General features: G+C 45.0%; 1 protein-coding gene across 5 annotated transcripts in view; it reads left to right on the forward strand.

Moving 5' to 3' along the window:
- Positions 1-14,110, forward strand: part of NOX4 (NADPH oxidase 4) — a 106,640-nt gene that overhangs the window by 50,843 nt on the left and 41,687 nt on the right. For all 5 annotated transcript variants that reach the window (XM_083499689.1, XM_083499687.1, XM_083499688.1 and 2 more), the window contains one exon: positions 5,905-5,965. In XM_083499689.1, the coding sequence (XP_083355815.1) occupies positions 5,905-5,965 (61 nt within the window). The remainder of the gene's footprint in view (positions 1-5,904; positions 5,966-14,110) is intronic.

Genomic DNA, 14,110 nt, shown 5'->3' on the forward strand with positions numbered 1-14,110 from the left:
AGCTACTGGGTGACCTTGGGCCAGTCACACTTCTCTGAAGTCTCTCAGCCCCACTCACCTCACAGAGTGTTTTTTGTGGGGAAAGAAGGGAAAGGAGAATGTTGGCCGCTTTGAGACTCCTTCGGGTAGTGATAAAGCGGGATATCAAATCCAAACTCTTCTTCTTCTCTTCTCTCTGGCCCACAGGAGCACCAGGGCAGCAATGGCAGAGGGAAGATGAACAGCACGAAAGGGCTGGCTCTGGAGAGGAGCTTCTTAAAATGGCGCTCAGCCAGCTCAGCCCAGCCCCCTTCCTCCTCTAGGCAGGGCGGGGAGAAGCCAGGAGGAGGGAGGGAGGAGGCGCCACCGCCACGGTGTGTGTGTGTGGAAACGGAATGGCGCAGGGGGGGAAATGGCGCAGCCCGAATGAACAGAATTCCCACGCCGATCCATGGACAGTCCATGGGCCGGATCCTGAAGGCAATTGGGCCTGATCCTGCCCGTGGACCTTAGTTGGTCCCCTGGTCTAGTTGGTGGGCTGCAGACTTAGCTTGAATATTATGTTTACCACTATCTTCCCTCATGATAGGCATTTATTTGCATGAGCTACGTTAAACAAGTAATTTGGGATTTCGTTTCTGAAACTAAACTCTGTTAGTTTTGTGTGTTGTTTATTTAGAATAGATATTACCCTACACTTGTCGGAGAACTGGCTGTGTGCATGTTTTAGTGACAATGTTGCCAACTTATCAATTGGCCTCTGTAGCTGTGCCCCTAGTAGTAGCTTGGCAAGTGAAATTTAGCCAAAGCTGATCATGTTTATGTACGAAACAGCTGATTTGTACACATCCAGCCGTTCTCTCACAAGCAACAAGAGCAGAACATGGCCATTTTTGTGGCAAGAGGTGCGTGAAAAGATCCTAAGACAGCATGTTTTGTTTTGTGGGCTTAGAAAAAATAAAAATAAATCCTAGCCTGCGTGGATCTTAAGGATTTCCATGGAAATTTGGCAGTGCAAGCTCTCTATAAACAGAGATGTGCCGTATATAAACATAGCAGGTCTTTATACATTCACCAGCTGAAGCCTTATTCCCTTCATAAATGAATATTCCCTGATTGCAGAGGGACACCCTGTGAATACAAATTATATGTGCATCAACTTTGTTCATCAAGAACTTTGGGTGAAAGTGAAGCATTCCGGTGGTGGGGCCAGAAGGCAAGAGCTCTTCCGCCCCCACTGGCCTGCTCCAAGCTTTCAGATTGATCAATATACTGACCTGGTTCAGAGTTACAGAGAATCTCTATAGCTCAACAGTGTAAGTGCAAAAGGTTCCTGGTTCAAGCCTGCATGAAGCTTGCTAAGATATATAATGTTATGTTGTGGGTGAACATATCAGACGACACAGCGATTCTTCAAACAGCTCTTGTTTATTCATAGGCCAGAGCAGAACTGAACTGAAGGGTTCAGCCAGCCTGCTTATATAGAGCTCCAGTACAACGTAACTGTAACAACTTTCTATAACTATCCAATCACTGAATGTCACTTTCAACCCCTTATTTGCATATGTGGACCTGAACTATCTACAGTATTCCCCTGCTTGCCCAGGGTGAGAACTTCAGTACATAACATAAAAGACTGAATCAGATAAGTGCTAGAGATGCAAAGAGGTGGAAGGAACGTTCTTTCACATGTGGTGGACTTGTAAAAGGGTAAAAGCGTATTGGGAAATGTTCCATAATGAATTGAAAAAAATGTTTAATAGTACTTTCCCCAAAAAAACCCAGAGTCCTTTCTGTTGGGGATAATTCAGACTGATATTCCCAGGTGTCAAAAAAAGGTTATTTATGTATGCCACTACTGTGTCCTGTGTTTTGTTAGCCCCAAAATGGAAAACAAGCGAGGTCCCAAGCAGAGAAGAGTGGCAACTTAAGCTCTCACAGAATATGCGCAGCTTGCAGACTTAGAATATGAGATCAGGAAGAACATACGTTTAGAGAAGATTGGAAAACGTTTTTTGAATATATTGTGTAGAGCTGAAAACGCTGGCAGCATTAAGATAAATTCGACAGTGCAAATAAGTTTTGATGGATGCAATAATGGAATGCTGAATGGCATAGTTTTTGTAAAATATGCAGGGATTTATGAGATATAAAATGAACCATGGAAAGAGAAAAGGGGAAGTCACAGATTTCTTAAGGATGTAAAAACGAGCAATTTAAATTGTAAGACAGGAAATTTAATAAAAATTATATATAAAAGGTTCCTGGTTCAATCCCAGCCAGCTCCCTATAACAAATTTTAGAAAGGGGCAAAGGAGGCTGTGTGTTCTCTTTGCTGTTTGGATTGCTTTGTGTGGTGCAGTGGATCAGTGTGTCTGGCTGTTAACCAGAAGGTTGGTGGTTCAAGCCCAACCAGGGGTGGCTGTGGGCAGGATGCTAATAATAATAATAATAATAATAATAATAATAATAATAATAATAATAATAATAATTTATTTATACCCTGCCCATCTGGCTGGGCTTCCCCAGCCACTCTGGGCAGCTTCCAACAAAATATTAAAATACAGTAATACATCAAACATTAAAAGCTTCCCCAAACAGGGCTGCCTTCAGATGTCTTCTAAAAGTTTGGTAGTTGTTGTTCTCTTTGACATTTGCTGGGAGGGTGTTCCACAGGGCGGGTGCCACTACCAAGAAGTCCCTCTGCCTGGTTCCCTGTAACTTGGCTTCTCGCAGTGAGGGAACTGCCAGAAGGCCCTCGGCACTGGACCTGTGTCCGGGTAGAACGATGGAGGTGGAGACGCTCCTTCAGGTATACTGGGTCGAGGCCATTTAGGGCTTTAAAGGATCGCTGTGTTGCAGGGGGTTGGGCTAGATAACCCATAGGGTCCCTTCCAACTCCTGTGATTCTTTGCTATAATGCTGAACTACTCTCATCCTCCTAAAGTTAGAACCAATGTGAGTTTCCCTCCTGCATCCACGCAGGGAGTTTAAAGCTTTCAGCCACAGTTTCCTGTTACATCTAAATGCAGGAAACCACTGTTTGTTTTAACCCTATTTAGTGTAAACGAACCAAGATCTAACCAGGGTTTCTGATCTAAGAGTAGGGAGATTCACAAAACACTCCCCCAACACACATGTTAAATGGCTGCAATGGGGTTGTGTGGGGCAGCCAGTGGCACACACCTCCCAACACCCCACAGGGGAAATGTTTCCCTACCCAGTCTGAATGCAACTCCATATATTGTGACCTTCCGTGATTTTAAGTGTAGAACTAGGCTCTCCCAAAGCGGAAGGTCTGATAACAATCTATGGCCTTATAAATTGTATTTGGGGCGAGGTGGAGGTTATTGTTTTCATTTGTTAATATGGTATATATCTTTGTGTTTTTATATTGCAAACTGCCCTGCAATCTTTGGGTGAAGGGCAGCATAATAATAATAATAATAATAATAATAATAATAATAATAATAAATTATTTATACCCCGCCCATTTGGCTGGGCTTCCCTAGCCACTCTGAGCGGCTTCCAACAAAATATTAAAATACAGTAATGCATCAAACATTGCATATAGAATAAAAATTTAATCAATTGACAGGCTGGTGGCTGCATTAATCTCGATGGGACACAGTTGGTACAGCATTACACAGATATGGGCTATGAATGATGCAAAAGAACACGGCACACACGTGTGTATGTGTTTAAATTACACTGTATTAGGCAAAACTTGGATTCTCTCCATCTAGTTTGTAGATGACATTTCCTTCTTTGAGATTTATCAGCCGAGCAAGGCATCCAAGAATCCCCGAAGGAGCCCTGAGGATCTGTAGACAGTGTTGAAATATATCCTTCCTAAATTCCGAAGGGGAGAGGAGGGGAATCGGGCTTTTTACGAGTAATTTGTTAAAGTGAAGAAGAAGAAGAAGAGTTTGGATTTGATATCCCGCTTTATCACTACCCGAAGGAGTCTCAAAGCAGCTAACATTCTCCTTTCCCTTCCTCCCCCACAACAAACACTCTGTGAGGTGAGTGGGGCTGAGAGACTTCAGAGAAGTGTGACTGGCCCAAGGTCACCCAGCAGCTGCATGTGGAGGAGCGGGGAAGCGAACCCGGTTCACCAGATTACGAGTCCACCTCTCTTAACCACTACACCACACTGGCTCCAGTAGTGATGCTACTGGAGTGTCCGTGGAATTGGGCAAGCAGGATTAGATGGACTTCTCCATATTTCACTTACTTCAGAGGTACTGAAGAACTTACTTACACACTTACTTCTGTGTATCTGAAGAAGTGTGCTTGCACACGAAAGCTCATACCAAGAACTAACTTAGTTGGTCTTTAAGGTGCTACTGGAAGGAATTTTTTTGTTTTGACTATGGCAGACCAACACGGCTCCCTATCTGTAACTGGATCCATTTATTAAGTCTCCATTAATTTAATAATAATAATAATAATAATAATAATAATAATAATAATAATAATGATTGCTGAAGTGGTTATAGTAATCTTAATCAATTGGCCTTGTGCTTTTGTCAACTGATAACTCCATTAATTAAGACTCCATTAAATAAATAAATAAATAAATAAATAAATAATAATAATGATGATGATTGCTGAAGTGGTTATAGTAATCTTAGTCAATTGGCCATGTGCTTTTGACAACTGGTAACTCCATTAATTAAATCTCCAGGCGAGAGAAGCAAGAATAAAAAAAAATTTAGGAAAAATCACACCCGATTTGCTTCTATATGATACACACAGAGGCACCCCCCCTCTTTCCCAGGAGGGCTCTGTCTTTAAAATGAAAACATGAGACTCTTAAATGTTATGTTCCAAAGGAAGCTACCTTACAATAGTCAGGATGCTTGTCTACCTAGTCAGTGTAATCTGACTGATGACAGCTCTCCAGGGTCTCAGGAGGAGATAGATATTTCCCATCATCTAGTACCTGTTTGTCGCTGCTTTTTTATTGGGTACCTGGGACTGACGTTGGGGCCCTGTGGGCAGGGAATACCTGCAGTACCTCTCATAACAAAAATTGCATTTCTGCATAATTCTCATTTCTGGCCAGGCAGCTCTGGTTTTTGTGGGCTCTTTCGTCATGTGCCTTTTCAGGGGAGTGTGTGTGTGTGTGTGTGTGTGTAACCAAGCATCCTCCCATTCATTCAAATAAATGTCCAGTATCCCATTTCCATTTTTTAAAAAAGACCCTGTAACTTAGAGGAGATATTGTTTAACAGAAAGTAGAGTAGATAGTTGTTCGTATTGACAGATGGTTTTAAGTAATATTTTCTTATAGTATGTGACCAGCAAAGAATAGAATAGAAGGAACATCGGAAGTCTCTTTTTTGTAATTTTTTGCTAATGTTTCTCCGTTTCTGCTTTGTTTTTCCCCTCTCTCTTTCTCTCTTTCTCCTCTCTTTATCTCTATTGCCTCTTTCTCTTTTGATTCTCTTTCTCTTTTTTTTGTATCTCAGATGGTTGTAATCTTATCGTATTATGGGGAAATCTCAATAAAAAATCTTATTTCAAAAAGAAGAAGAGGCCTTCACATGTTATTGATGTACAGTGGTATTAATTTGTTCCGGAGGTCCGTTCTTAACCTGAAACTGTTCTTAACCTGAAGCACCGCTTTAGCTAATGGGGCCTCCCACTGCCGCTGCGCCGCCACAGTGTGATTTCTGTTCTCATCCTGAAGCAAAGTTCTTAACCCGAGGTACTATTTCTGGGTTAGCGGAGTCTGTAACCTGAAGCGTCTGTAACCTGAAGCGTCTGTAACCCGAGGTACCACTGTAGTGGGCTAAGCAAATGAATGGTTGATTCAGTATTAAGGGAGATTTGGTGGAGCTGTGGGTTAAACTGTATTGCTAATTACTTCCCCCCACAACTGCATTTCAATATGCTTCATTTTATTTCCCTCCACAGTGCCCAACAGCTTCTGAAGCAACTTTTGGGGTCCACGTTAAGGTCGTTGGCGACTGGACAGGTAGGTGAATGTTGGTTTAATCTCTTTCTTAACAGATGGCTTTGACGTGAATCCCCCTTTCCTCAGCAGCTTCCATCTAGAGGGCAATTTCAAATCATACGCTGTTTAGAACATGATTTCAAGGGGCTTGCCCCCCACCCTGGGTGATTTCTATTGCGGTTGTGCTGATGGCTTCATTCAGCTGTCCTTATACATTTCACTTGGTTGTTGTTGTCTTGAGTCCAGACAAATTGTTCTGATTGTCATGCTAATTGTTAATAATACGGCCCGTGTCTTGGCTTTTTCCTTTCAAAATATTATTTTCTGTGTGCAGCAACCTGCTTGCCTTTGGGCCACATGCGGTGGATGTGGAAGTCAGTGCTGAAATGTGCATTTGCTAGATAAGGGGATTTTTTAATGCCAGCCGCTTGGTTGGCTTCCAGGTTAGTTAACACCTATGTCATGCTGAGATTACGGAGTTGCTTTCATGTTCTGATATGCTTCTCTCGGGCTGTGTGAGAACGTCACTGGGGTCCACTGGGCCTCTGCAGGAAATGAGGAATTCTACTTTTAATTTCCGTAGACTTGTAGCGTTGGAAAGGACCTCAAGGGTCATCTTGTCCAGCCCCCTTGCAATGCTGGAATCTCAGCTAAAGCATCCATGACAGATGGCCAGCCAAACTCTGCTTAAAAGCATCCAAGGAAGGGGAGGGGAATTCGAAAGGCTGGATAGCAAGGGGAGTAGGAAATGAATTTGCTCAAACTTGAGTCATGGGTCAGTGTGTGATGGTGGTGGAGAAGGATGAAATCGGGTAGGGGTGGGACCCACATATATAAATGGATGCCAACAGCATCAGTGGCTGATTGCATTCTCATTTTCCTGATTACTATATGACCCAGGGGTCGGCAAGATTTATCTTGAGAGCCAGTGTGGTGTAGTGGTTAAGAGTGGTAGATTCGTAATCTGGTGAACCGGGTTCGCTTCCCCACTCCTCCACATGCAGCTGCTGGGAGACCTTGGGCTAGTCACACATAGTCTCTCAGCCTCACTCACCTCACAGAGTGTTTGTTGTGGGGGGAGGAAGGGAAAGGAGATTGTTAGCCCCTTTGAGACTCCTTCGGGTAGTCATAAAGGGGGATATCGAATCCAAACTCTTCTTCTTCTTGCCTGGGCCACTTCACTTCAGCAGAGATCCCTCTGTGGGCCAGATTGCACTCCTCCCCGTGATTTTCGGCGTCTGCACAGACACAATTTCTGGTGCCACGGAAGCGAGTCTCCGCGCCGTGCTGTGCTGCGCTGGTTTAGCACAGTGCGTGGGACTCACCGAGCGGGCGGCTCGGTTTGGGGGCAGCTCGTGGGCCGGTTAAACAACTCCCGTGGGCCGCTTGTGGCCCATGGGCCTTAGGATGCCGGCCCCTGCTATTACCGGTTGCAGTGAAGGGTCGTTTTGCGCACTTTTAAGCTCTAATCAAATTGTCATAAACTGTGCTTTTGCACTGCTGTTCAGAGTAGTGGGTGGAAACCTACCATCGGCAGAACCGTCTCTGCTTGCTCAACAGCATGATCTCCCATCTTCTTCGCCTGCCTGCTGAGCTGGGGTTTGTCCTGACCCTGCAGAGCCAATTTGGGGAGCAGGGACATGGGGGGGGGATGCACAGAGGGAAGGAGGGGGCAAGTCCCGTTGCACTAGCGGGACTCGTTCTGGCTCCCACTAGCACATCGCCTTAGCTGTATCCAGCCCAATAGTTATCTGTCTGTAGATCTATCTATCTAGTTTCTAGTTCAAGAAAAAACTTACATCAGGTTTTGGGCAACCTGTGGCCCTCCAAATATTGCCGGACTCCAACTCCCATCAGCCCCAGCCAGCTTGACCCATGGAAGCTGGAGTTCAACAACTTCTGGAGTTCTACAGAAAAAGCCCCACTGAAGTAGGAGAGCAAAGTTCCCATTGATCAAGCCTGGCATAGGGAGCAAACAGATTAATATATATTAGCACCAAAGCATCTAAAGGGCCACAGTTTACTTATTTCTGGCTTAGCACATGACACAATTCATTAGTCTTTAAGGTGTTGCAAGTGTCTGTAGCTTTTTGTTGTGACAAACTCAGTGTAGGCAACCCTCTATAAGTGTTGACAGAGGAGAGTGTTCAAATAACAGGTTCTAATAATAATAATAATAATAATAATAATAATAATAATAACAACAACAACAACAATAATAATAATTAAATAAATAAAATATTTATATCCCGCCCTCCCCAGCCAAAGCCGGGCTCAGAGCAGCTAACAACAATAAAATAATACAACATTCTAAAATCATTTCATTATAAGATCAGTTCAAATCAAATTAATGGCAACCATTGGGCTAGAGTTCTGTGAGGATTGCCAAAGGTGGGGTCAGGCTGAGCTGGAACAGTTCTGTCTTGCAGGCCCTGCGGAAAGACGTCAAGTCCCGCAGGGCCCTAGTCTCTTGTGACAGAGCGTTCCACCAGATCAGGGCCACAGCCGAAAAAGCCCTGGCTCTGGTTGTGGCCAGCCTAACCTCCCTGTGGCCTGGGACCTCCAAGGTGTTTTTGTTTGAAGACCGTAGGGTCCTCCCTGGGACATACCAGGAGAGGCGGTCCTGTAGCTACGAGGGTCCTAGGCCGTATAGGGCATTAAAGGTTAAAACCAGCACCTTAAACCTGATCCTGTACTCCACCGGGAGCCAGTGCAGCTGGTATAGCACTGGGTGAATGTGATCCCGCAGCAAAAACCCCGTAAGGAGTTTCATCATGGCATTCTGCGCCTGCTGGAGTTTCTGGGTCAGTCTCAAGGGCAGCCCCACGTAGAGCGAGTTACAATAATCCAGTCTGGAGGTGACCGTCGCGTGGATCACAGTGGCTAGGTCAGGGCGAGTGTTTACGTTGGTTACTGTGGCTGTGTGATAGCTCTGCGGGCATGCACAACACACACACCCCGACACACACACCCCGTGCTTGCCATGTGACCTGCATCACTTTGATGAAATAGGTTCATGAGACTTCCTGGATCAGATTCTTCCTCTTCTCACCTGCCCTGCCTCCCATTCTAGGGAGTGGTGCGGGCAGGATGAGGCTATAAAGAAGAGCCTCACATGACCTGATCCCCCATAAATTGCTATGGCAGCCTGGGAGCTGACTGCAAACATGTGATTTGTGGTCCATGAATGTGCTAAGTACCATCAGTGCGTTCATGAGCATGACCTGTGTTGCTTTCTTCCGCCCCCAAAAGCTTAGCTGTGGTAAATATTTTGTAGATTACGTCACTCGTTTCCAACTCATTCTGCTCCTTTATTTGATCTGCATCCCTTTGCGGCACCTTTTAGTACCGTGTCGTGTTTGTTTTAAGGCTGACATCCTTTGAAGACAGCTGTGGCCAGAGGGCTTGTCTTTACTTTCCAAGAATGCAACAGCCAGCAGAACAAAACCAGCTACATAAAAGCATTCTGCAAATCCAAGAAACATTCTAACCTTCCTCCTGCTTCCTTTCCTAAATATATTTCAGGCTGACATTAATACTGTAAGGTATGTTTGTACGACGTTGCACAGTCTTCTACAAAAGAAACTATATAGTACACAGAATAATTAGGATGAATGCTAAACTGATAGTTTTGCTTGCAAGGCTCGCTTTATGCTGCGTTACAAAAATAAGTGGAATGTAACACATGTAACTTCCCTATGAAACACATATGTTCACGGCAAAATTTGTGCCTTGGATCAGCATCTGAGCTGTGTGTGAGGGCACGTGTTTGTGCTGCAGCTTAGTCCTGGGACATCAACAAACGTTCCTCAACTGAGCATGTGCAGAGTGCACTTCTAATAGCAACAAATAACTGCAACTGGGACCAGTAGACTCTGGAGAGGGGCTTCTAGGCTATAGGAGTTTAAACCCTGTTGTTATTGTTGTTTAGTTATTTAGTCGTGTTCGACTCTTCGTGATCCCATGGACCAGAGCACGCCAGGCACTTCTGCCTTCCACTGCCTCCCGCAGTTTGGTCAAACTCATGTTAGTAGCTTCGAGAACACTGTCCAACCATCTCATCCTTTGTTGTCCCCTTCTCCTTGTGCCCTCCATCTTTCCCAACATCAGGGTCTTTTCCAGGGAGTCTTCTCTTCTCATGAGGTGGCCAAAGTATTGGAGCCTCAGCTTCAGGATCTGTCCTTCCAGTGAGGACTCAGGGCTGATTTCCTTAAGAATGGATAGGTTTGATCTTCTTTCAGTCCATGGGACTCTCAAGAGTCTTCTCCAGCACCATAATTCAAAAGCATCACTTCTTCGATGATCAGCCTTCTTTATGGTCCAGCTCTCACTCCCATACATCACTACTGGGAAAACCATAGCTTTAACTATATGGACCTTTGTTGGCAAGGTGTTTAAACCCTACTACCCATTTTTTTTTTAAAAAAAAAATCTTGCTAGTCATGTATCATGCTAGTCCTACTCAGAGTAAACCCACTGAAATTGATAGGCATAACTAACTTAGGGCCATTTATTCCAGTGAGTCAACTCTAGCTGGGTACAGCCCTAAAAGATTGCCAATATATGAGGCAGAGTGGCAGAGCACAGATTTTACATCTAGAAGTTTTCTTGCCAATTGTAAGTGTGGTACACAGCTAGGCTGGAATAAACCTCTGCCACAAACTCTATGACTGAGCTAGGGCCTTTCCTTTACCAAGATAAAAAGAAAAGGGACCCCTGACCATTAGGTCCAGTCGCAGACGACTCTGGGGTTGCGGCGCTCATCTCGCTTTATTGGCAGAGGGAGCTGGCGTACAGCTTCTGGGTCATGTAGTCAGCATGACTAAGCCGCTTCTGGCGAACCAGAGCAGTGCACAGAAACGCCGTTTACCTTCCTGTTGGAGCGGTACCTATTTATCTACTTGCACTTTGATGTGCTTTCGAACTGCTAGGTTGGCAGGAGCAGGGACTGAGCAACAGGAGCTCACCCCATCACAGGGATTCGAACCGCCAACCTTCTGATTGGCAAGTCCTAGGCTCTGTGGTTGAACCCACAGTGCCCCTTTACCAAGATAAATCTCTCTTAATACTGAATCAGCCATTCATTTGCTTAGCCCACTATTCTCTCTCTGTCTCAACTGATGGCAACTCTCCAAATCTTGGACGTTTCCCAGTTTTGGCTGTTGACTAGCACCTCTGAACCACCAATGACAGAACTTGGCATCCACCATCTGAATTTCCCACAATGCACTTCTCTGGAAGTGCCAGAGTTCTGGTGCATTACAAATCACGGTGGCCAACAGTGGCCAGCACCTTTCTGAGTAACCCCTCAACCCTGGGGCTGGCTGGCCCTACTGAGTAGGGCCTGTGCTTGGAAGGCTACTGAGGTCCTTTGCTGCTTGCGATAATTTAGCGATAAAAAGTCAGAGCTGTTCGCTGAGCAATGCATCATCCTCCGCAACCCAAGAGATGTGATTAGAGCTGCTGAAGAACTGAAGCATGTAATTGATAGTGACCACAGTTTGACAGTGCTGGATGCAAGCTGGTGGGGCCCCAGGAGTTAGTGAGTGGGCAGGGGTTAGAGAAATAAGACTGTGGCTTCAGAACGAGGTGAGCGACACAGCCCACTCATTAGCCAACTTTCATTAATTGCTTGTGACTTTTTAAAGGGAAAAAAAATCTTCTAATGAACGGCGGTAAACAAACAGAGATCAAGCAATTATCACCTTAATCTCTTTTCGAGCTTCCTTCTGCAAGAGTTTCATTTTTATTTCAGTGTTAAAAAAAAATCACCTTACAGGAGTTAATCCCAGAGTGGGAGAAGAATAGAGCAAGAGGCATAAATAAGTCATTGTATCTCTGTTGTTTATTGTTCATAATAATGTTATATAATAATAATAATAATAATAATAATAATAATAATAATAATAATGTGCATTTATATCCCCTCTTTTTCTCCAAGTTCAAGGTGGTGTACCTGGTGCACTCACTCCTCATTTAATCCCCCAAACAACCCTGTGAGGAAGGTTAGGCTGAGAGGCAGTGACGGTTAAAGGTCACCCAGTCAGCTTCATGGCCAAGTGAAGATTTGAACCCTGATCTTCTAGGTCCTAGTCCAATATTCTAACCACTATGCCATGTCATCTCTTGGCTGCTCTGCTCACCCTTTGCGGAAGTGCTGCTGTTGGCCTAAAGCTATCCAAGTCTTGCTTACCCTCCAGGGAAGATTGCTGCAATGCATTCTGGGTGGGGTGTGTGACATACTTTTGCCCCCTTAAAGCAGACTTGGTGAACTGCTGGTCCAGAAGGCTGCCTCATCAAGCCAACAGCCTCCCCTCCTCTCCCATTGAAGTGTTCAAACCAGCTTGCCTTTCCAGTGGGCAGAACACTCTTTTCATGCCTAATAATAGTGTGCTGTGTGTGGGAGGGCATGTTGGGGAAGTTGGGTCTGGTGAGGCAAGGGTTAATTATCCTCTCCCTATGCACTGTGCCCCAACTCCACTGAACCCCCCCCCCACTCCTGTGTGGCAATAAAACTTTGTGTGGAGCTCAAACAGGAATCTTTCAATCCTAGTAGCTTGGAGAACAGAAAATCTTCATGAAGAGAATCACTAGATGCAGAGGAAGGTTTTAACTTTCCCTCCCTCAGCTGCAGTCTCCATGAAGTACCGTATTTTTTGCTCCATAAGACGCACCTGACCATAAGACACACCTAGTTTTTAGAGGAGTAAAACAAGAAAAAAAAAATATTCTGAACGAAACAGTGGGTGTATGATTTTTGTGGTTCATGCTATGGCAGCCTCCTTTATCACTAGAGTCCCTTATCTCCTCTCCCGATCGCTTGCTGATCAGCTGCTAAGCGGCTTTGTTTCAACACCCCCTTCCCTCTTTCTAAAAAAAAAAAAAGCACAATCTGCTTTTCGCCCCTGGGCAATTCAGCTCCAGGGACCACGCATTGGTTCCATAAGATGCACAGACATTTCCCCTTACTTTTTAGGAGGAAAAAGGTGCGTCTTATGGAGTGAAAAATACGGTATGCCTCTCCTTCAGAATTTAGGCTTGGAAAAAAGCTGGGAAACTTGTTTGCATGTGTCCAAGTCCCAGAGCCCGTGCTTATGCATGTCTGAGAGAGAGAGAGAGAGAGAGAGAGAGAGAGAGAATGAATTCAAGAATAGGTCCTGATAGATTTGATTGTGTGTACCTGTCATGTATGCAATTGAACACCCATGTAAAAATGGGTGGTTGTTGTTGGCACCCATATGTCTCAAGAGACAATGGAGTTCACCTCCGGGGATGAAGCCAAACCTCTGCATTAGCATCACCAAAGTGACCTCCCCGGGGATCAAGCCAGGACAGTGTGGATGGAGGTCCTGGGCTGGCCACGTGACAAGGCCACTCCCCTCTTGGCCTTGCTGATGTGACCCAAAGGAGAGCAAGGCGTTTGGCACCAGCTGGGCTGCAGGAGTTCCTGGAAGGAGGCATACAAGGTACCGCGAAACTGTGATAGGGACTGCCCTCTGGATTTTTGTAGGGTTTACTCCTGAGCCTTTTCCTCCCTGGAGAAATCCAACAAGGCATGGCGTGTCCCCCACCAGAGGTTCTGCTGCTCCCCTAACACCTCAGTGGGTGAGTGTAGATGGGACTATCTCAGACCTAGATGGGACTATATCAGACTATAAACGGCCTCGGTCCAGTATATCTAAAGGAGCGTCTCCACCCCCATCGTTCTACCTGGACACTGAGGTCCAGCGCTGAGGGCCTTCTGGCAGTTCCCTCACTGCAAGAAGCCAAGTTACAGGGAACCAGGGAGAGGGCCTTCTCGGTAGTGGCACCCGCCCTGTGGAACGCCCTCCCACCAGATGTCAAAGAGAAGAACTACTACTAGACTTTTAGAAGACATCTGAAGTCAGCCCTGCTTAGGGAAGCTTTTAATGTTTGACGGACTATTGTATTTTAATATTTTGTAGGAAGCCGCCCAAAGTGGATGGGGAATAAATAAATAAATAAATAAATAAATAAATAAATAAATAAAGCGTGCTGTGGTCCATGGGGTCGCGAAGAGTCAGACACCACTGAACGACTAAATAACAAAATAATAATAATAATAAGAAGAAGAAGAAGAAGAAGAAGAAGAAGAAGAAGAAGAAGAAGAAGAACCAGAAGAGTGAAAGAGTTGCTGGAAATCTC

Source organism: Podarcis liolepis, assembly GCF_965112155.1.
Source record: "Podarcis liolepis genome assembly, chromosome: 4".
Classification (NCBI taxonomy): Eukaryota; Metazoa; Chordata; class Lepidosauria; order Squamata; family Lacertidae; genus Podarcis; species Podarcis liolepis.